This window comes from Salvelinus alpinus, chromosome 9 (assembly GCF_045679555.1).
Source record: "Salvelinus alpinus chromosome 9, SLU_Salpinus.1, whole genome shotgun sequence".
Lineage (NCBI taxonomy): Eukaryota > Metazoa > Chordata > Actinopteri > Salmoniformes > Salmonidae > Salvelinus > Salvelinus alpinus.
The window spans coordinates 67301876-67323085 of record NC_092094.1 but is presented as its reverse complement, the minus strand read 5'-3'; the positions used below and the strand labels follow the sequence as shown (position 1 = coordinate 67323085).

Sequence of the window (21210 nt, the reverse complement as noted above, 5' to 3'; positions counted from 1 at the left end):
GTTATATTTTTGTTTCATCAGAACAAAGGACATTTCTACAAAAAGTACAATCTTTGTCCCCATGTGCAGTTGAAAACCGTAGTCTGGCTTTTTTATGGCAGTTTTGGAGCAGTGGCTTCTTCCTTGCTGAGCGGCCTTTCAGGTTATGTCGATATAGGATTAGTTTTACTGTGGACATAGATGCTTTTTTACCTGTTTCCTCCAGCATCTTCACAAGGTCCTTTGCTGTTGTTCTGGGACTGATTTGCACTTTTCGCACCAAAGTACGTTCATCTCTAGTAGACAGAACGCTTCTCCTTCCTGGGCGGTATGACAACTGCATGGTCCCATGGTGTTTATACTTGCGTACTATTGTTTGTACAGATGAACGTGGTACCTTCAGGCATTTGGAAATTGCTCCCAAGGATGAACTAGACTTGTGGAGGTCTACAATTATTTTTCTGAGATATTAGCTGATTTTCCCATGTCAAGCAAAGAGGCACTGAGTTTGAAGGTAGGCCTTGAAATACATCCACAGGTACACCTCCAATTGACTCAAATTATGTCAATTAGCCTATCAGAAGTTTCTAAAGCTATTACATAATTTTCTGGAATTTTCCAAGCTGTTTAAAGGCACAGTCAACTTAGTGTATGTAAACTTCTGACCCACTGGAATTGTGATACAGTGAATTATAAGTGAAATAATCTGTCTGTAAACAATTGTTGGAAAAATTACTTGTGTCATGCACAAAGTAGATGTCCTAACCGACTTGCCAAAACTATAGTTTGTTAACAAGAAATTTGTGGAGTGGTTGAAAAACGAGTTTTAATGACTCCAACCTAAGTGAATGTAAACTTCCGACTTCAACTGTAAGTAATTTAGCTCATCTGGCAGGCTTGTGTCACTGGGCAGCTCACAGCTGTGCTTCCCTTTGTAGTCTGTAATAGTTTGCAAGTCCTCCCACATCCGACGAGCGTTGGAGCCGGTGTAGTACGATTAGTCCTGTATTGACACTTTGCCTGTTTGATGCTTCGTCGGAGGGCATAGCAGGATTTCTTATAAGCTTCCGGGTTAAAGTCCCACTCCTTGAAAGCGGCAGCTCTACCCTTTAGCTCAGTGCGGATGTTGCCTTTAATCCATGGTGCTGGTTGGGGTATGTACATACAGTCACTGTGGGGACGACGTCATCGATGCACTTATTGATTAAGCCAGTGACTGATGTGGTGTACTCCTCAAGGCCATTGGAAGAATCCCGGAACATATTCCAGTCTGTGCTAGTAAAACAGTCCTGCAGCTTAGCATCTGCTTCATCTGACCACTTTTTTATTGTCCGAGTCACTGGTGCTTCCAACCTCTTGACCTTAGGGGTCAGATTATTATTATTTTTTTTTTTAAATAACGTTCCCAAGGTAAACGGACTATTTCTCAGGTCCAGATCGTAGAATATGCATATAATTTACAGATTAGGATAGAAAACACTCCAAAGTTTCCAAAACTGTCAACATATTGTCTGTGAGTATAACAAAACTGATTCTGCAGGCGAAAACCTGAGAAAATCTAACCCGGAAGTTATTATTTTTATCTGTGTGTCCTGGCCCGTCTTTCTTCCATTTAAAGGGGTATCAACCAGATTCCTTTTCCAATGGCTTCCTCAGGCTGTGACCAGGCTTTAGACATAGTTTCAGGCTTTTATTTTGAAAAATTAGCGAGATTTCAGTTGTTCAGTCAGTTGTCCTCTGATTAGTTCCTGCGCGCGAGAGGTAGCTCTCCATTTTCTTTTTCTCTCTGATTGAATAGGTTACGGTCCAGTTGAAATATTATCGATTATGTTTGTTAAAAACAACCTGAGGATTGATTATAAAAAACATTTGACATGTTTCTACGACCATTACGGATACTTTTTGGAATTTTCGTCGAACGGAACGAGGCTTTGGTTTTCTGAACATAACGCGCAACCCAAATGGCGTTTTTTTGTTATAAAAGTCATATTTATCGAACAAAAAGAACATTTGTTGTGTAACTGGGAGTCTCGTGAGTGCAAACATCCGAAGATTATCAAAGGTAAGCGATTCATTTTATTGCTTTTCTGACTTTCGTGACCAAGCTAATTTGGGGCTAGCTGTTTTAGCATTGATTGATACACTCTCAAAAGCTTGGAATTCTTCAAAATATGACACGATAGGTGGATTAACAACAAGCTAAGCTGTGTTTTGGTATATTTCACTTGTGATTGCATGATTATAAATATTTTTAGTAATATTTTGCGCCCTGCAATTCAGCGGTTGTTTAGGAAAATGATCCCGTAAAAGGGATCCGTAGCGCATAGAAGTTACGTTTTTACTTGTAAGCAGGAATCAGGAGGATAGAATTATGGTCTGATTTATTTTACAATAGACGCAGCATGCTCATATAACACAATACACGTATTACCTACTTATGTGTAACAAAGTGAATCACTGAACAGTACTAAAGCTATTGTTTCCTTATCCAAGTAATTATTGGATATCCACATGAAAAGCTACTATAGATTTTCATATGCTCTTATTTCATGCGCTGATTAAGGCTCTTTAGCTGAGACATTAGTCACATACATCCACATCAACACATTGTAGTCTGATAGAAAAATAAAGATATTATAGTTCAGAATATCATGGAGATACTCTAAATGGCTCATGCTACAAAATGCACCCATTAATATAATAACATTGTGTGGGCTGCTTGTTTGAGCTGGGGTACCTCCTGAGACAGACCGACACACCGCGTAATTAAGCATGGGGTCTTGTCTATTTGGCTGTGTATTTCTTCCTCTATGGGATTAATAGCGTCCGATGAAAACCGTAGGGTTGAGCGCTCTACACCACATGCTGAGGGCTCATGTGCGTTGGAAAATAAAGTAATTTTCACTATGACAGTTGTGGCTCAGATGATGCGGTTCCTAGAAGCATGTTACTGGTGATAACACTACACTGGTGGGCACAATGTCATACTGGAATCACCTAAAATGAATTTTTGAAAACACTGGCCATCGGAAAGTGACATGAAGTCAGAAACAACAAAGCAGAACATATCTTACAATCAAGTCCAATGGACATTAAATCATTGATTTTGTATTTCATGATTATTTAATGCATGTCGATAAACATATTTTAACACAGAAAAGTAATTCAGACGATTCCTTAATAATACTCAATGTTATTCATTTACCCTCCCTGGGTAATTGCTTTGCTGTTGCAAATTAATGAGCAATGGAAATGTAAGCTGTCCGACTGAGATCTGGAAGAAACCAGTCATTTTACAACAACACTGCTCCAGATGAAAAAACCCAGAGCTTTATACAGTGCCTTCAGAAAGTATTCACACCCCTTTACTTTTTTCCAAATTGTGTTGTGTTACAGCCTGAATTTAAAATGAATTACATGTAGATGTTGTGTCATTGATCTACATACAATACCTCATATTGTCAAAGTGGAATTTTGTTTGTAGAACATTTTCGAAATTAATAAAACATGAAAAGCTGAAATGTCTTGAGTCAAGTTCAGGAGTAAAAATGTGCGTAACAAATCACATAGTTGTTGCATGGACTCATTCTATATTCAGTAATAGTGGATCACATGATTTCTGTGGCTCAGCATTCAACACCATAGTACCCTCCGAGCTCATCATTAAGCTCAAGGCCCTGGGTCTGAACCCCAACCTGTGCGACTGGGTCCTGGACTTCCTGAAGGGCCGCCCCTTCAGGAGAGTACAGGGAGTACAGAAGGTAGGAAACATCACCTCCACTCCGCTGATCCTCAACACTGGGGCCCCACAAGGGTGTGTGCTCAGCCCCCTCCTGTACTCCCTGTTCACCCATGACTACGTGGCCAAGCACGCCTCCAACTCAATCATCACGTTTGCAGACGACACAACAGTAGTAGGCTTGATTACCAACAATGACGAGACAGCCTACAGGGAGGAGGTGAGGGCTCTGGGAGTGTGGTGCCTGGAAAACAACCACTCACTCAACGTCAACTAAAAACAAAAGAGATGATTGTTGACTTCAGGAAACAGCAGAGGGATCACCCCCCTATCTACATCAACGACACCGCTTGGAGAAGGTTGAAAGTTCCTTGGCGTACACATCATTGACTAACTGAAATGGGCCACCCACACAGCAAGTGTGGTGAAGGCGCAACAGCGCCTCTTCAACCTCAGGAGGCTAAAGAAATGTTGCTTGTCACATAAAACCTTCACAAACTTTTACAGTTGCACAATTGAAAGCATCGGGCTGTATCACCGCCTAGTACGGCAACTACACTGCCCGCAACCGCAAGGATCTTGCGGTTTGCCCAATGCATTACCGGGGGCAATAAATTATTCTCTCTACTATTATTCAGACATTTTACATATTTAAAATAAAGTGGTGATCCTAACTGATCTAAAACAGGGAATTTTTACTGGGATTAAATGTCACGAATTGTGAAAAACTGAGTTTAATTGTATTTGGCTAAGGTGTATGTAAACTTCCAACTTCAACTGTACGCTGCTGCTCCTCTCTGTTTATTATCTCTGCATAGTCACTTTACCCCTACCTACATGAGCATATTACCTCAATTACCTTGACTAACCCGTACCCCTGCACATTGACTCTGTACCGATACAGATAAAATAATATGCAATAAAATGCAAATTAATTATTTAAAAATCATACAATATGATTTTCTGGATTTTTGTTTTAGATTCCGTCTCTCACAGTTGAAGTGTACCTATGATAAAAATTACAGACCTCTACATGCTTTGTAAGTAGGAAAACCTGCAAAATCGGCAGTGTATCAAATACTTGTTCTCCCCACTGTATATATATATATGCATGTATGTATGTATGTATGTATATATATATTTAACTAGGCAAGTCGGTTAAGAGCAAATTCTTATTTACAATGACGGCTTAAGGTCCCATAGTTGACAGAGCATGTCAGAGCAAAAACCAAGCAATGAGGTTGAAGGAATTATCCGTAGAGCTCCGAGACAGGATTGTGTCGAGGCACAGATCTAGTTTTGATTAGAGCCAGTTTGCGCTGTTCAGTGAAGGGAGTAGTACACAGCGTTGTATGAGATCTTCAGTTTCTTGGCAATTTCTTGCATGGAATAGCCTTCATTTCTCAGAACATTTCTCTTGTGTTTCAGAAGAAAGTTCTTAGTTTTTTGGCCATTTTGAGCATGTCATCGAACCCACAAATGCTGATGCTCCAGAAACTCAACTAGTCTAAGGCCAGTTTTATTGCAGAACAACAGTTTTCAGCTGTGCTAACATAATTGCAAAATGATTTACTAATGATCAATTAGCCTTTTAAAATGATAAACTTGGATTAGCTAACACAATGTGCCATTAGAACACAGGAGTGATGGTTGCTGATAAATGGGCCTCTGTACGCCTATGTAGATATTCCATAAAGAATCTGCCATTTCTAGCTACAATAGTCATTTACAACACTAACAATGTCTACACTCTATTGCTGATCAATTTGATGTTGTTTTAATGGACAAAAAAAATTGCTTTTCTTTCAAAAACAAGGACATTTCTAAGTGGCCCCAAACTTTTGAACGGTAGTGTAGATGGGTGAGAAAAAATAATTATTTAATCCATTTTGAATTTAGGCTGTAACAAAATAAAATGTGGAATAAGTCAAGGGATATGAACACTTTCTGAAGGCACTGTATACAGCATTCATAACTTGGAACTCCAATATGTTCAGCGCCAGTCTATTTAAACACATTTGTAGAAATGCCGGGATAAGAATTAATTCATATAAACTGTGGGTGGGTGGAAAACGGTTGAGCCACCCGTCCGCCACATTCATTGGACAGAGAAAAGCTGTAGCTATACTGAGGAAATTATATTACTTCTTGGTCTGTACAGGAGCAGGTTGAAAAAACTAGCACTGAATGTGCCTGGTGAGCAAATCAGATAAACATATCCTATTATTGTATTCTTAAGAGGTGATGAGTTCTATTCAGTCCTTTGAGCAAAATAATATCTCAACCCAACTCTGAGCATGATTTCAATATCGCATTCCCCCAGTAAACCAATAAGCAACAGCAGATCTCCATAGTGTCCGCTCTCGGTTATTAAACAATTCAGAATCCGGTACTTGCATAAGAGGTAAATCTCAAAGGGCTATGACACGTTGGCCATTAAAAGGTAAAGTATTGCTGGGGGGGGTTCATTGGTATTCAATTTCATGTGTTTACGAAGGTTTACGATTGAACACATAACTTACTGTAACTGCATTCAGCAATTACAGGCCCGCTTTTCCAATTCATGCACAATTATTTTATTAAACAAAGTAAGGGTAGTAAATATCCAGGGACAGTCCCTCAGCATTCTTAACCACATTACGCTCTTGGGAGGCAGGGGAGATATATGGTTTATTCCCAGGCCTGCTAGTCTAGATCTGCCCATGTCTTTCCCTTTCCTTCTTATAGCAATGGAGTCAAATACAGGGTGGGGTAACTGTTCCTAATGCCATTCTAATGCTATTAGGTTTGCACATGCTGTTACTAGTGTAATTACACTGTTACTACACAGGCAACCCACATGTAAAGTGTTGTATTGCCAGGCTAATTATCATTATACTAATTCTTCTTTGTGTGTTTTCTGTTAATTTGTTGTAGTGGGAACATTTGTGGTTGCTTGGACATCTTCCATCACTAAAGGAAGTGCTTATTTTTTTAAGCTAGAAAATGTGTGGATGGCAGGGAGCCTACAGATTTATTTCCCAAAAGTATTATATGTATTCCTAATTGTCTAGAGCATTGGGATTGAGATAAATAGTTGAAAGAACATTTAGAAAAATCCTCTTTGTTAGGACTGCAGGAATAAACGATTAAAAAGTTGGATTATTTTTGTGGCTGGTTTCACTATGATAAAAAGTGCCTGGCTCAGTGCTTGTTAATTGCATGTGTAGGTATTGCTATTATCTGAAGAATCTCTTGTGTGCATTGAGGAAAGTGTCAAGAGGACATGCTATCAATACTCTTTGGATAACACATAAGAGCAGTAGGCTACATGTCGGATGTAGTTAGCAATTAATTGGCGACAGACTGGCTACGTACAACTGAAGTGTTGTAAAGTTCTACAGACAAATGGGGACCCTAGGGACTTGTTAAACTGTATTGTGATCTTGCAACCCACCTCTCATCAAACCCTCAAGTCTATAAAAAAAAAATCACACAATGTTAATTACCTGTAAATCAGGACTTCATCTTCGGAGCAGTTGTACTGGAGCTGGTACATCTTGACCTTGGGTGCTGTTTTGCTAACAGTCCACTTGACCAGAGCAGAGGACGCAGACACCTCCGATACAGATACCACCTTTTCCGGAACAGGTTTGGACTCCCCCTTACTGGTCTTGGTAGAGCTGGTGATGTCCGAGAGCCGGGACTTGGGCTGTGCGGTGTGGTTGGTACCATTGCTGAGGTGTGGCAGTTGAATGATGGACAGTTCTATAGAGGCGGTCGATTCCCCTGCTGCGTTGGCTGCGATGCAAGTGAAGGTGCCGTAATCCTTGGACGTGGTGATGGTAATATCCAGGGTGCCGTTATCGTACACGGTCGCTCGGGACGAATTGCTAATCAAACGGTCATCTGGGGCGACCCAGTGTATGATCGGCATTGGGTCGCCGATAGCTTTGCAGCGCAGGCTAGCTGTTTGGCCCTCCAGGACTAACAACTTGTGCGTGTGTTGGGTGATCAGGGGCGGTTCACAGACAAACTCTTCTTCCCGCACGTACCAAAAGTAGCGTCCCTTTAGACTGGTAGGGGAAGCGCACGTCTCCATATCGTCCTCTCGGTCCAGCCTCCGGAGCCAAAGCACTTCACAGTTGCAATGCAGGGGGTTTCCCCCAAAGCTCAGGGAAAGCTGAGGGGCGTAGGGAGTGGTCAGTATTAAGTTAGTCTGGGAACGGGCGAAGATGGGGTCTGGCGGGAGCTTCTGGAGCCGGTTGGACGTGAGGTCCAGGCGCGCCAGCTTGTCCAGGTCCGTAAATGTCCCCTCTGTGATGTGCGAGATGAGGTTATGATCAAGACTCAACTGGTGGAGGTTGACCATCTTGCGGATGGACTCCCAAGGTACGCCCCGCAAGTTGTTGTAGGAAAGGTCCAGGTCTTCCAGTGTCAGCATCAGATCGTCAAAAGCCACCTTGGAGATGCGGTTGAGCTGGTTGTTGTTGAGGATGAGGTGCTGCAGGTTGACAAGGCCACGCAGGTCGTCCGGTCCCAGCTCGGTCAGGCGGTTGCTGTCCAGGTGCAGGGAGCGCAAGGTCTCCAGGTCGAGGAAGGAGAAAGGCAGGATGGCACTGATGGTGTTGCGGGACAAGGTGAGGTCCACCAGGCCCGTCATGTTGGCAAAGTCCTGCGGTGTGACCTTGAGGATGAAGTTGCCGCCCAAGCGGAGCTCTACGGTCCGCCGGTCTATGTCCAGAGGCACGAAGAGCAGGCCTTTGGATGGGCAGAGGGTACCCAGGGACTCAGACAGGTTCTGGCAGACACAGTACTTGGGGCATGCGTGAGCCATCATCACTGCGGTTCCCAGAAGCAGGAGGCTGCTGAGCACTTTGTCCATGGTAGATCATATGCAGGGACCTACGAAAGACAGAGGAGAGAAGGGAAGAGCATGGTAAGATAATTTCGTCCAAGTAATGATGAAAGACCTTACAAATAAAGATGGCACAGATAATTAAATTACAGTGGTCTAAAGTTCATCACACTCAGCCCTTTTTTCAGTAAAATAAAGACACATTAGGACCACCAATATGAGAGGAACCATGTGCAGTTGGTTACTATTTGCAATAGCATTATGTTAGTAAGCAGGTTTACAGGCAATTTGCTCTATCTGTGTCCATCATAGCTATTAATTTACAGTATGTACCCTGCATGAGTCCCAGTCACATCATACCTAGGGAATATTCAAAACAAATCAGTAACCAGGACATACAAATGCATATTCTTTCTACATGTTTGAAAGCATGTTTAAATAAATACACTGTCACTGTAAGTCTCGTTTTGTTTCACAATTATAGCATTTCATAATGTAGTCCATTCTTGCAGTGCAAAGATAACTGCATTTTTAATTCACTTTGTTAATGACCTGGTAACCAACCGTGTCTCTAGTCACAAAATGCTCTCCACCGGTTGCGTTGCGAATTGCTTTTTCAAAGTAGTTTTTAGTTCTGCTTATACATTTACAATGACCCAATTGCTAATAAGATGTTGTTTAGGCACTTAAAATGAATCTAAACATTTTAACTTACAGTTGTTGAGCAGGAGCAACTACAGTAGTTCTAGCTTTAACTGCACTGGTCACACTAGCCCAACATGCTAGAAATGATAAGTCAAAAATTGAGGAGCATAATATTTGAATATTATTCCACCCAGCAGGAGTCAAATAGCAAATCTCTCTCAAACTCTCTCTCTACACTAACACTGTTCCTCACTTTGATCTCTTTCTCTCTCCCTCACCCAGAGAAGATGCTACAGTATGAAATATGGTCAGGTGTCGGGCCGTGTAGACACCCTTCATACTCGTGTGAATATCAAAGCAGCCCTCCCAGCAAACCAAAATTGGTTCTATGAAGGTTCTCAGTGCAAATGTTCTCATATCACAAAACAACTGTCCAGTCGTGGTGATGAATATAGAATGTTTGTAAAAAACATTCACCTGATGTTTCAAGAACTTTCCCAGAGCAGCTGATTATTTAATTTTTTCCTTTTACCCCTTTTTTTCTCCCCAATTTCTTGGTATCCAATTGGTAGTTACAGTCTCTTCTTGTCGCCGCAACTCCCGTACGGAGGTCGAGAGTCATGCGTCCTCCGAAACACGACCCAATTAAGCCGCACTGCTTCTTGACACAATAACCGCTTAACCCGGAAGCCAGCCACACCAATGTGTTGGAGGAAACACCGTACACCTGGCGACCGTGTCAGCGTGCCACCCGGCCCGCCACAGGAATCGCTAGAGAGCAATGGGACAAGAACATCCCTGCCCGGGCCTAACCCTCTCCTAACCCGGACGACGCTGGGCCAATTGTGCGCCGTCCCATGGGTCTCCCAGTCGCGACCGGCTGCGACAAAGCCTGGACTTGAACCAGGATCTCTAGTGGCACAGCTAGAAACTTCAATGCAGTGCCTTAGACCACTGCGCCACTCAGGAGGCCAACAGCTGATTATTACACAAAAAAATATATAAACGCAACACGTAAAGTGCAGGTCCCATGTTTCATGAGCTGGAAAAAAATATCACAAGAAAATGTCCATACGCACAAAAAGCTTGCTTCTCTCATTCTGGGCATAGATTTGTTTACATCCCTGTTAGTGAGCATTTAATAATTTGTCAAGATAATCCATCCACCTGACAGGTGTGGCATATCAAATTAGCTGATTACACAGCATTGTCATTACTGGCCTGTGAGGATCCGGTTACAGTGGATCACAGTTCTACAGAGATACAGTTGAAGTCAGAAGTTTACATACACCTTAGCCAACTCAGTTTTTCACAATTCCTGACATCTAATCCCAGTAATAATTCCCTGTTTTAGGTCAGTTAGGATCACCACTTTATTTTAAGAATGTGAAATGTCAGAATAATAGTAGAGAGAATTATTTATTTCAGCTTTGATTTCTTTCATCACAAAGCTGGTGTACCGGGGTCTGGTTAGTAGGCCTCCTTGCTCGCACATGCTTTTTCAGTTCTGCCCACAAATGTTCTTTAGGTTTGAGGTCAGGGCATTGTGATGGCCACTCCAATACCTTGACTTTGTTGTCCATTTTGCCACAACTTTGGAAGTATGCTTGGGGTCATTGTCCATTTGGAAGACCCATTTGCGACCGAGCTTTATCTTCCCGACTGATGTCTTGCTTCAATATATCCACATAATTTTCCTACCTCATGATTCCATCTATTTTGTGAAGCGCACCAGTCCCCCCTGCAGTAAAGCACCTACACAACATGATGCTGCCACCCCCGTGCTTCACGGTTGGGATGGTGTTCTTCGGTTTGCAAGTCTCCCCGTTTTTCCTCCAAACACAACGATGGTCATCGTGGCCAAACAGTTCTATTTTTGTTTCATCAGAACAGAGGACATTTATCCAAAAAGTATGATATTTTGTCCCCGTGTGCAGTTGCAAACCGTAGTCTGGCTTTCAGATTATGTCGATATAGGACTCGTTTTACTGTGGATATTGATAATTTTGTACCTGTTTCCTCCAGCATCTTCACAAGGTCCTTTGCTGTTGTTCTGGGATTATTTTGCACTTTTTGCCCAAAAATACGTTCATCTCTTGGAACGCGTCTCCTTCCTGACCGGTATGACGGCTGCGTGGTCCAATGGTGTTTATACTTGCATACTATTGTTTGTACAGATGAACGTGGTACCTTCAGGCATTTGGAAATTTCTCCCAAGGATGAACCAGACTTGTGGAGGTCTACAATTATTTTTCTGAGATCTAGGCTGATTTCTTTGATTTTCCCATGATGTCAAGCAAAGAGGCACTGAGTTTGAAGGTAGGCCTTGAAATACATCCACAGGTACACCTCCAATTGACTCAAATTATGTCAATTAGCCTATCAGAAGTTTCTAAAGCCATTACATAATTTTCTGGAATTTTCCAAGCTGTTTAAAGGCACAGTCAACTTAGTGTATGTAAACTTCTGACCCACTGGAATTGAGCTACAGTGAATTATAAGTGATTTCATCTGTCTGTAAACAACTGCTGGAAAAATTACTTGTGTCATGCACAAAGTAGATGTCCTAACCGACTTCCCAAAACTATAGTTTGTTAACAAGACATTTGTGAAGTGGTTGAAAAACGAGTTTTAATGACTCCAACCTAAGTGTATGTAAACTTCCGATGCCAAAGATGTCTCATGTTTTGAGGGAACGTGCAATTAGCATGCTGACTGCAGGGATGTCCACCAGAGCTGTTGCCAGAAAATTGAATGTTCATTTCTTGACCATAAGCCGCCGTCAATGTCATTTCAGAGAAATTGTCAGTATGTCCAACAGGCCTAACAACCCCAGTCCATGTGTAACCATGCCAGCCCAGGACCTCTACATTTGGCTTCGTCACCTGCGGGATCATCAGAGGAGGTCGTGGGGCTTGTGGAGGAGTGTTTCTGTCTGTAATAAAACCCTTTTCTGGGGAAAAATCTATTCTGATTGGCTGAGCCTGGCTCCCCAGTGGGTTGGCCTCGCTACCAAGTGGGTGGGCCTATGCCCTTGCAGGCCCACCCATGGCTGCTCCCCTGACCAGTCATGTGGAATCCATTAGGGCCTAATTTATTTATTTAAATTGACTGATTTCCTTATATGAACTGTATGTTTTTATTAGGTTGCGAAAAACATTTACCTGTTTTTGCAAGAACATTCCCAGAACAAATGTATTATATTCTTTAAAAGTTCCTAAAACATTTATTTAGGTTGTGGGAACAGTGTGGGTACATTACAAGAGATAGGTTCCCAAAACACAAAAAATGATCAGTTGTGATGACATTCATATAATGTTAAAGTTAGGTTGCACATTACATGTTGTAACAATGAAATCAGTCAGTTTTTGAATTGAGTCAGCATAATTGTTTTAGATTTAACATACTATTCCATTGATGTAAAACGTATATTGTATGAACCTTGTCTTTGACGTCCTCAGAACATTTCAAGAACTTTCAGAATGTTATATTAACGTTTTAGCTAATATTACCACAACATTCTCATTATGCAAATGTGTATATCCTTCGAGCAAAATTGGATGTATCCCCATTATTTTTCTCTCCAGACGTAATGGTAAAAATTGTAGGTGATATAGAAACATTATATGGAATTCTAATTTCATTCAAATCAAATTTTACTGGTCACATACACATGGTTAGCAGATGTTATTGCGAGTGTAGCGAAATGCTTGTGCTTCAAGTTCTGACAGTGCAGCAATATCTAACAAGTAATCTAACAATTCCACAACAACTACTTAATACACACAAATCTAAGTAAAGGAATGGAATAAGAATATAACCTCAGCAAAAAAAGAAACATCCCTTTTTCAGGACCCTGTCTTTCAAAGATAATTCGAAAAAATCCAAATAACTTCACAGATCTTCATTGTAAAGGGTTTCAACATTGTTTTCCACAATCCCTCCATCATTGCTCAGACTGTCCACAATAGGCTGAGAGAAGCTGGACTGAGAGCTTGTAGGCCTGGTGTAACCAGACATCACCAGCAACAACGTCGCCTATGGGCACAAACCCACCGTCGCTGGACCAGACATGACTGGCAAAAAGTGCTCTTCACTGACGAGTTGCGGTTTTGTCTCACCAGGGGTGATGGTCAGATTCATGTTTATCGTCGAAGGAATGAGCGTTACACAGAGGCCTGTACTCTGGAGCAGGACCAATTTGGAGGTGGAGGGTCCGTCATGGTCTGGGACGGTGTGTCACAGCATCATCGGACTGAGCTTGTTGTCATTGCAGGCAACTCAACGCTGTGCATTACCGGGGAAGACAACCTCTTCCCTCATGTGGTACCTTTCCTGCAAGCTCATCCTGACATGACCCTCCAGCCAGACAATGCCACCAGCCATACTGCTCGTTCTGTGCGTGATTTCCTGCAAGACAGGAATGTCAGTGTTCTGCCAAGGCCAGCGAAGAGCCCGGATCTGGCAAATCTGGTGCAGTCCATGAGGAGGAGATGCACTGCAGTACTTAATGCCGCTGGTGGCCACTCCAGATACTGACTGTTACTTTTGATTTTGACCCCCACTTTGTTCAGGGACACATTATTCCATTTCTGTTAGTCACATGTCTGTGGAACTTGTTCAGTTTATGTCTCAGTTGATGAATCTTGTTATGTTCATACAAATATTTACAGATGTTAAGTTTGCTGAAAATAAACGCAGTTGACAGTGTGAGGAAGTTTCTTTTTTTGCTGAGTTTATAAATATAAATATATGGATGAGCAATGACAGAGCAGCATTGGCACAATGCAATAAATGGTATAAAATACAGTATATACAGTGGGGAGAACAAGTATTTGATACACTGCCGATTTTGCAGGTTTTCCTACTTACAAATCAAATACTTATGTCATGCAATAAAATGCAAATGAATTACTTAAAAATCATACAATGTGATTTTCTGGATTTTTGTTTTAGATTCCGTCTCTCACAGTTGAAGTGTACCTATGATAAAAATTACAGACCTCTACATGCTTTGTAAGTAGGAAAACCTGCAAAATCGGCAGTGTATCAAATACTTGTTCTCCCCACTGTACATAAGAGATGAGTAATGCAATATATGTAAACATTAAAGCGGCATTATTAAAGTAACTAGTGATCCACTTAATAAAGTGGCCAATGATTTTAAGTCTGTATGTAGGCAGCAGCCTCTCTGTGTTAGTAAAGGCTGTTTAACAGTCTGATGGCCTTGAGATAGAAGCTGTTTTTCAGTCTCTTGGTCCCAGCTTTGATGCACCTGTACTGACCTCGCCTTCTGAATGGTAGCAGGGTGAACAGGCAGTGGCTCGGGTGGTTGTTGTCCATGATCTTATTGGCCTTCCTGTGACATCGGGTTCTGTAGGTTTCCTGGAGGGCAGGTAGTTTGCCCCCGTTGATGCATTGTGCAGACCGCACAACCCTCTGGAGAGCCCTGTAGTTGAGGGTGGTGCAGCTCAAGCTTAATGATGAGCTTGGAGGGTACTATGGTGTTGAATGCTGAGCTATACTCAATGAACAGCATTCTTACACAGGTATTTCTCTTGTCCAGATGGGATTGTGCAGTGTGATGGTGATTGCATTGCCTGTTGACCTATTGGGATGGTAAGCAAATTGAAGTGGGTCTAGGTTGTCAGGTAAGGTGGAGGTGTTATGATCCTTGACTAGTCTCTCAAAGCACTTCATGATGACAGAAGTGCTCGTTTAGTTCAGTTACCTTTGCATTCTTGGGTACAGGAAAAATGGTGGCCATCTTGAAGCATGTGGGGACAGCAGACTGGGATAGGGAGAGATTGAATATGTCCGTCAACACACCAGCCATCTGGTCTGCGCATGCTCTGAGGACGCGGCTAGGGATGCCATCTGGGTCGGCAGCCTTGCAAGGGTTTACACATTTAAATGTCTTCCTCACGTCAGCCACTGAGAAGGAGAGCCCACAGTCCTTGTTAGCGCGCCGCATCGGTAGCACTGTATTATCCTCAAAAGCGGGAAAGAAGGTGTTTAGTTTGTCTGAATGCAAGACGTCGGTGTCAGTGACGTGGCCAGTTTTCCTTTTGTAGTCCGTGATTGTCTGTAGACCTTGCCATATACATCTCGTGTCTGAGCCGTTGAATTGCAACTCCACTTTGTCTTTATACTGACATTTTGCTTGTGTGATTGCCTTGCGGAGGGAATAACTACACTGTTTGTATCCGGCCATATTCCCAGTCACCTTTCCATGGTTAAATGCGGTGGTTCGCGCTTTCAGTTTTGGGTGAATGCCGCCCTCTATCCACGATTTCTGGTTAGGGTAGGTTTTAACTGTCACAGTGGGTACAACATCTCCTATACACTTCCGTATAAACTCAATCACCGAATCAGCGTACACGTCCATATTATTCTCTGAGGCTACCCGGAACATATCCCAGTCTGCGTGATCAAAATTGAAGCGTGGATTCGTTGAATAGTCCTTAGCACGTGGACTTCCTGCTTGAGTTTCTGCCTAAAGGAAGGGATGGAGCAAGATGGAGTCGTGGTAAGATTTGTCGAAAGAAAGGTGGGGGAGGGCCTTGTATGCACCGCGGAAGTTAGAGTAACAATGGTCCAGTGTTTTTCCAGTGCGAGTGCTACAGTTGATATGATGATAGAATTGAGGTAGTCTTGTTCTCAAATTTGCTTTGTTGAAATCCCCAGTTTCCTGTTTGCATAAAGTCCAGTGAATTTCCTTGAGGGCCATCGTGGTATCGGCTTGAGGGGGGGATAATAACCAAAGAGAATTGTCTTGAGAGATAATATGGTCGGAATTCTTCTTCCTGGAGAGATGTTTATTCCTGTCAGCGCGATGCACAAAGAATCCAGGTGGCTGTACCGACTCCGACAGCATATCCTGAGAGAGTCATGTTTTTGTGAAACAGAGTATGTTACAATCTGGAAAGCAACCCTTGCCCTAATTTCGTCGACCTTGTTATCTAGAGACTGGACATTAGCAAGTAATGTACTCGGAAGCAGTGGGTGGTGTGTGCGCCTCCAAAGTCTAACCAGAAGATCGCTCAGTCTTCCTCTTCTCCGGCGGTGTTGTTTTGGGTCAGCCTCTGGAATAATTTCAAATGCCCTGGGTGGTACGGACAAAGGATCTGATTTGGGAAAGTCGTATTCCTGGTAGTAGTGCTGGTAAGTTAACATCGCTCTGATATCCAATAGTTCTTCCCGGCTGTATGTAATAACACATTGTAAATAATTATACATAAAATACATAAGCGAGGCAGCGCTCTCTGTCGGGACATTTGAACTGCATTTATTCATACAAACATAAATCAAGAAGCTGTTGAGAAGCCTCTTGGACCTAGACTTGGTGCTCCGGTACTGCTTGCCATGCGGTAGCAGATAGAACAGTCTATGAATAAGGTGGATGTAGTCTTTTACAATTTTTGGGCCTTCCTCTGACACCGCCTGGTATAGAGGTCCTGGATGGCAGGACTCTTGGCCCCAGTGATGTACTGGGCCGTACGCATTACCCTGTGTAGTGCCTTGCGGTCGGAGGTCAAGCAGTTGCCATACCAGGCAGTGATGCAACCAGTCAGGATGCTCTCAATGGTGCAGCTGTAGAAGCTTTTGAAGATCTGAGCACCCATGCCAAATCTTTTCAGTCTCCTGAGGGGGAATAGGTTTTGTTGTGCCCTCTTCACAACTGTCTTGGTGTGCTTGGACCATGTTAGTTTGTTGGTGATGTGGACTCCAAGGAACTTGAAGCTCTCAACCTGCTCCACTACAGCCCCGTCGATGAGAATGGGCACGTGCTCGGTCCACCTTTTCCTGTATTGCACAATCATCTCATCGTCTGGCCCTGCGGCCTTGTGAATGTCGACCTGGTTAAAGCTCTTACATCGACTGCGGAGAGCGTAATCACACAGTCGTCTGGAACAGCTGATGCTCTCATGTTTCAGTTTTACTTGCCTCGAAGTGAGCATAGAAGTAATTTAGCTCGTTTGGTAGGCTCGTGTCACTGGGCAGCGCTCGGCTGTGCTTACCGTTGTAATCTGTAATAGTTTGCAAGCCCTGCCACATCCGACGAGCGTCGGAGCGGGTGTAGCACAAATTGATCTTAGTCTTGTATTGATGCTTTGCCTGTTTGATGTTTCGTCGGAGGGCATAGCGGGATTCCTTATAAGCTTCCGGGTTAGAGTCCCGCTCCTTGAAAGCGGCAGCTCTACCCTTTATGTCAGTGCGGATGTAGCCTGTAATCCATGGCTTCTGTTTGGGGTATGTACGTACAGTCACTGTGGGGACGATGTCATCCATGCACTAATTGATGAAGCCAATGACTGATGTGGTGTACTCCTCAATGCTATCAGAAGAATCCCGGAACATATTCCAGTCTGTGCTAGGAAAACAGTCCTGTAGCTTAGCATCTGCAGGTGCTTCCTGCTTCAATTTTTGCTTGTAAGCAGGAATTGGAAGGATAGAATTATGTTCATATTTGCCAAATGCAGGGTGAGGGAGAGCTGTGCACACGTCTCTGTGTGTGGAGTAAAGGTGGTCTCAAGTTTTTTTTTCCTCTGGTTGCACATTTCACATGCTGGTGGAAATTTGGTAAAACGGATTTAAGTTTCCCTGCATTAAAGTCCCTGGCCACTAGGAGCGCCGCCTCTGGATGAGCATTTTCCTGTTTTCTTATGGCGGTATACAGCTCATTGAGTGCGGTCTGATTGCCAGCCTTAGTCTGTGGTGGTATGTAGACAGCTACAGCTAGGTAGATAGTGTAGTCTACAGCTTATCATGAGATACTCTACCTCAGGTGAGCAAAACCTAGAGACTTCCTTAGATATCGTGTACCAGCTGTTGTTTACATAGACCGCCACCCCTTGTCTTACCAGAGGCTGATGTTCTATTCTACCGATAGAGTGTTTAACCCATGTTGTATGTTGTTCATGTCGTTGCTCAGCCACGACTATGTGAAACATAAGTTATTACAGTTTTTAATGTCCCGTTGGTAGTTTAGTCTTGCTCGTAGATCATTGATTTTATTTTCCAATGATTGCATGTTTGCCAATAGACCGGATGCCAGTGGGGGTTTACTCGCTCGGCCTACGAATTCTCAGAAGGCAGCCCGACCTCCGCCCCCTTTTTCTCCGTCTTCTCTTCACGCAAATGACGGGGATTTGGGCCTGTTCCCGGGAAAGTACTGTGTGTACAGTACCCACATCAAACCACACCCCCAACACAACTTTTGTTTGGCTTCAGTCATGGCCGCTGGCATTCTTAATGAGCAATATGAAAAATGAGGCCAAATCAGGAAGTTCACCACCCCTTTAAATGAGCATGACAAGTACCAGCATACCAAGGTTTCCAACATGACATACACAAGTAGACAGCTAGATTATATGAATGCGGCTTTCACAGGTCAACACAATCTCCATATGGCTCCTGCATGATTAAACTATACAGCTGATGATGACCTTAAAGGGGAGAAAGTGCATTTGAGATTCAATGAAACCAATTGGCAGCACATTTGAGATGTAACTTCATAAAACAAAATGTTAAACTTGCATAAACCAATGCATTTCAGACCTCATATTTCCTACTGCAGCTTACATTTCAGAACACTTTTCCAAATTGACATTGTAGAATATTTTGTCCCACACATCTCTGCAGACAGATGTAAGGTGCAGTACTCTCTCCATATTTAAAATGTCTTGTGTTATCCAGCATTAGGTTCAAAATGGCTTTTAGATACAGATGTTTAAGTCTATGGACATTCTGGTCTACAGTATGTGAACCTTCTGTAACAAGACTGTCAGTTGCAAGGAAAAATGTATGCAATCAAAGTGAACTCAATCCCTCCATTTACCCCTTTTCCTCTCCAGCCATCAATCACGTTCTCTATCAGGGTTTTCGCTTCGCACTCATTTCAAATTCTAGTGGTACTACATTAATCTGGAGAAATATTAGCAGAACTCCGTGCTACGTGACCCTCTCAGAACACCATAGTTCACCCCCGACTGGTTCCCGCTGTGAGAGCTGTCAGTTGTGATGACAGACACCGCTTCTCACCTGGAGTAGTCAGTTTAATGCGTGCAATATCTTCCTGCAATTTGATCATATGAGAAAGACAGATTATATAAAACGGAGAATCTTTTGACTTTGATTTTTAGAGCTTTAGAGCGGGACTCTAACCCCGAAGGTTATAAGAAATCCCGCTATGCCCTCCGACGAACCATCAAACAGGTAAAGCGTGAATACAGGACGAAGATCGAATCATACTAAATCGTCTCTGACGCTCGTCGGATGTGGCAGAGCTTGCATTTCATTACAGATTACAAAGGGAAGCACAGCCGAGAGCTGCCTAGTGACATGAGCCTACTAGACGAGCTAAACTACTTCTATGCTCGCTTCGATGTAAATAACACTGAAACATGCATGAGAGCACCAGTTTTTCCGGAAGACTGTGTGATCACGCTCTCCGCAGCCGATGTGAGTAAGACCTTTAAACAGGTCAACATTCACTTGGCCGCGGGGCCAGACGGATTACCAGGACGTGTACTGCGAGCACGCGCTGACCAACTTGCAAGTGTTTTCACTGACATTTTCATACTCTCCCTGTCCGAGTCTGTAATACCAACATGTTTAAAGTAGACCACCATTATGCCTGTGCCCAAGAACACTAAGGTAGCCTGCCTAAATGACTACTGACCCATAGCACTCACGTCTGTAGCCATGAAGTGCTTTGAAAGGCTGGTCATGGCTCACATTAACACCATTATCCCAGAAACCCTAGACCCACTCCAGAGGCGAAGGTCGAGAGCCGTGCGTCCTCCGAAATACGATACCGCCAAGCAGCACTGCTTCTTGACACAATGCTCACTTAACCTGGAAGCCAGCCGCACCCATGTGTCGGAGGAAACACCGTACACAGGAGTCGCTAGAGCGCGATGGGACAAGGACAACCCGGCCGGCCATCCTCTAACCCGGACGACGCTGGCCTCAGCTCTCCCAGTCACGGCCGGCTGCAACACAGCCTGGGATCGAACCAGGATCTGTAGTGACACAGCTAGCACTGCGATGCAGTGCCTTAGACCACTGCACTACTCGGGAGGCCCCTTCTTGGTGGGGTTTGCACTTTTGGGACTATTCCAATGTGCTGGGTGAGCTAAATCAAGTGCACCTTCAGTATGTGAAAGAAAAAAATACTATTTTGACCCAGGTTTGCTTGCAAGTACAGAAGGTGGAAGGAGGTGAGGAAGATGGAGGATGGAGAGGGCTGGCTTGGTGTAAAGTGATGTAAGTACAAAAAAATGTAATGCTGTGGCCCTGATGAACTAAGGAATGGAATAGTAGATTACCGTAAAAGTGTCCTTCACCTGTGGAGGTGAAGAAGACAGTAGGGGGTAAAATAAAGAGAAGAGGGAGAGAGGAAGAGAAAGACAGAGAAAAAGCCAGGCGAGAGAAATGGAGAGTGACTTTTCAGGAGAGAGGCAAAAGCCAGGGGGTACAATCATAGAGGCATTGAGACAGGATGAAGGTAGGTTAGAGCCCCTGGTATCAAAGAAAATTTACTGGAGACCTAGAGAGTCACCAGGCTCCCAATAGCGACCCCTTAATGGACATTCAGAACAAAGGGTCTAACGAAACGGAGTGGGAGAGAGCCAGACACGGGGCCTTAATTGAAACCATTGTTAATGTCTAGATTCAAGGTGAAATGAAAGTAGCCCTTAAATACAGTCAACTATTTTTAGCAGGCACATTTTTTTACTGTCTCATCCTCAGATGATAACAGGGTCTGAAATGTGAGAGGGCTGTGCTTCTTGGATCTTGTGTTATTATGAAGGACCCTGGGTCAGAACTTTAGAAGATCTAATCAGTGGGAATGATGAAATGTTATACACGAGGAGGATTACAGGTCACATACATTTCCTTTCTATCCATTTGATGAAATTATGAGTATGGTTTTATAGATCCCAATACTCTATCCATTAAATATGTTATTTCAAAGCCACATATTTACAGTATACATTGCTTA

The 21210-nt window shown here is 43.2% G+C and overlaps 1 protein-coding gene across 3 annotated transcripts in view; it reads right to left on the bottom strand.

Moving 5' to 3' along the window:
• Window positions 1–21210, bottom strand: part of LOC139530506 (leucine-rich repeat and fibronectin type-III domain-containing protein 2) — an 86998-nt gene that overhangs the window by 24405 nt on the left and 41383 nt on the right. For all 3 annotated transcript variants that reach the window (XM_071326996.1, XM_071326995.1, XM_071326994.1), the window contains one exon: window positions 7207–8602. In XM_071326996.1, the coding sequence (XP_071183097.1) occupies window positions 7207–8582 (1376 nt within the window). In that variant the 5' untranslated portion in view covers window positions 8583–8602. The remainder of the gene's footprint in view (window positions 1–7206; window positions 8603–21210) is intronic.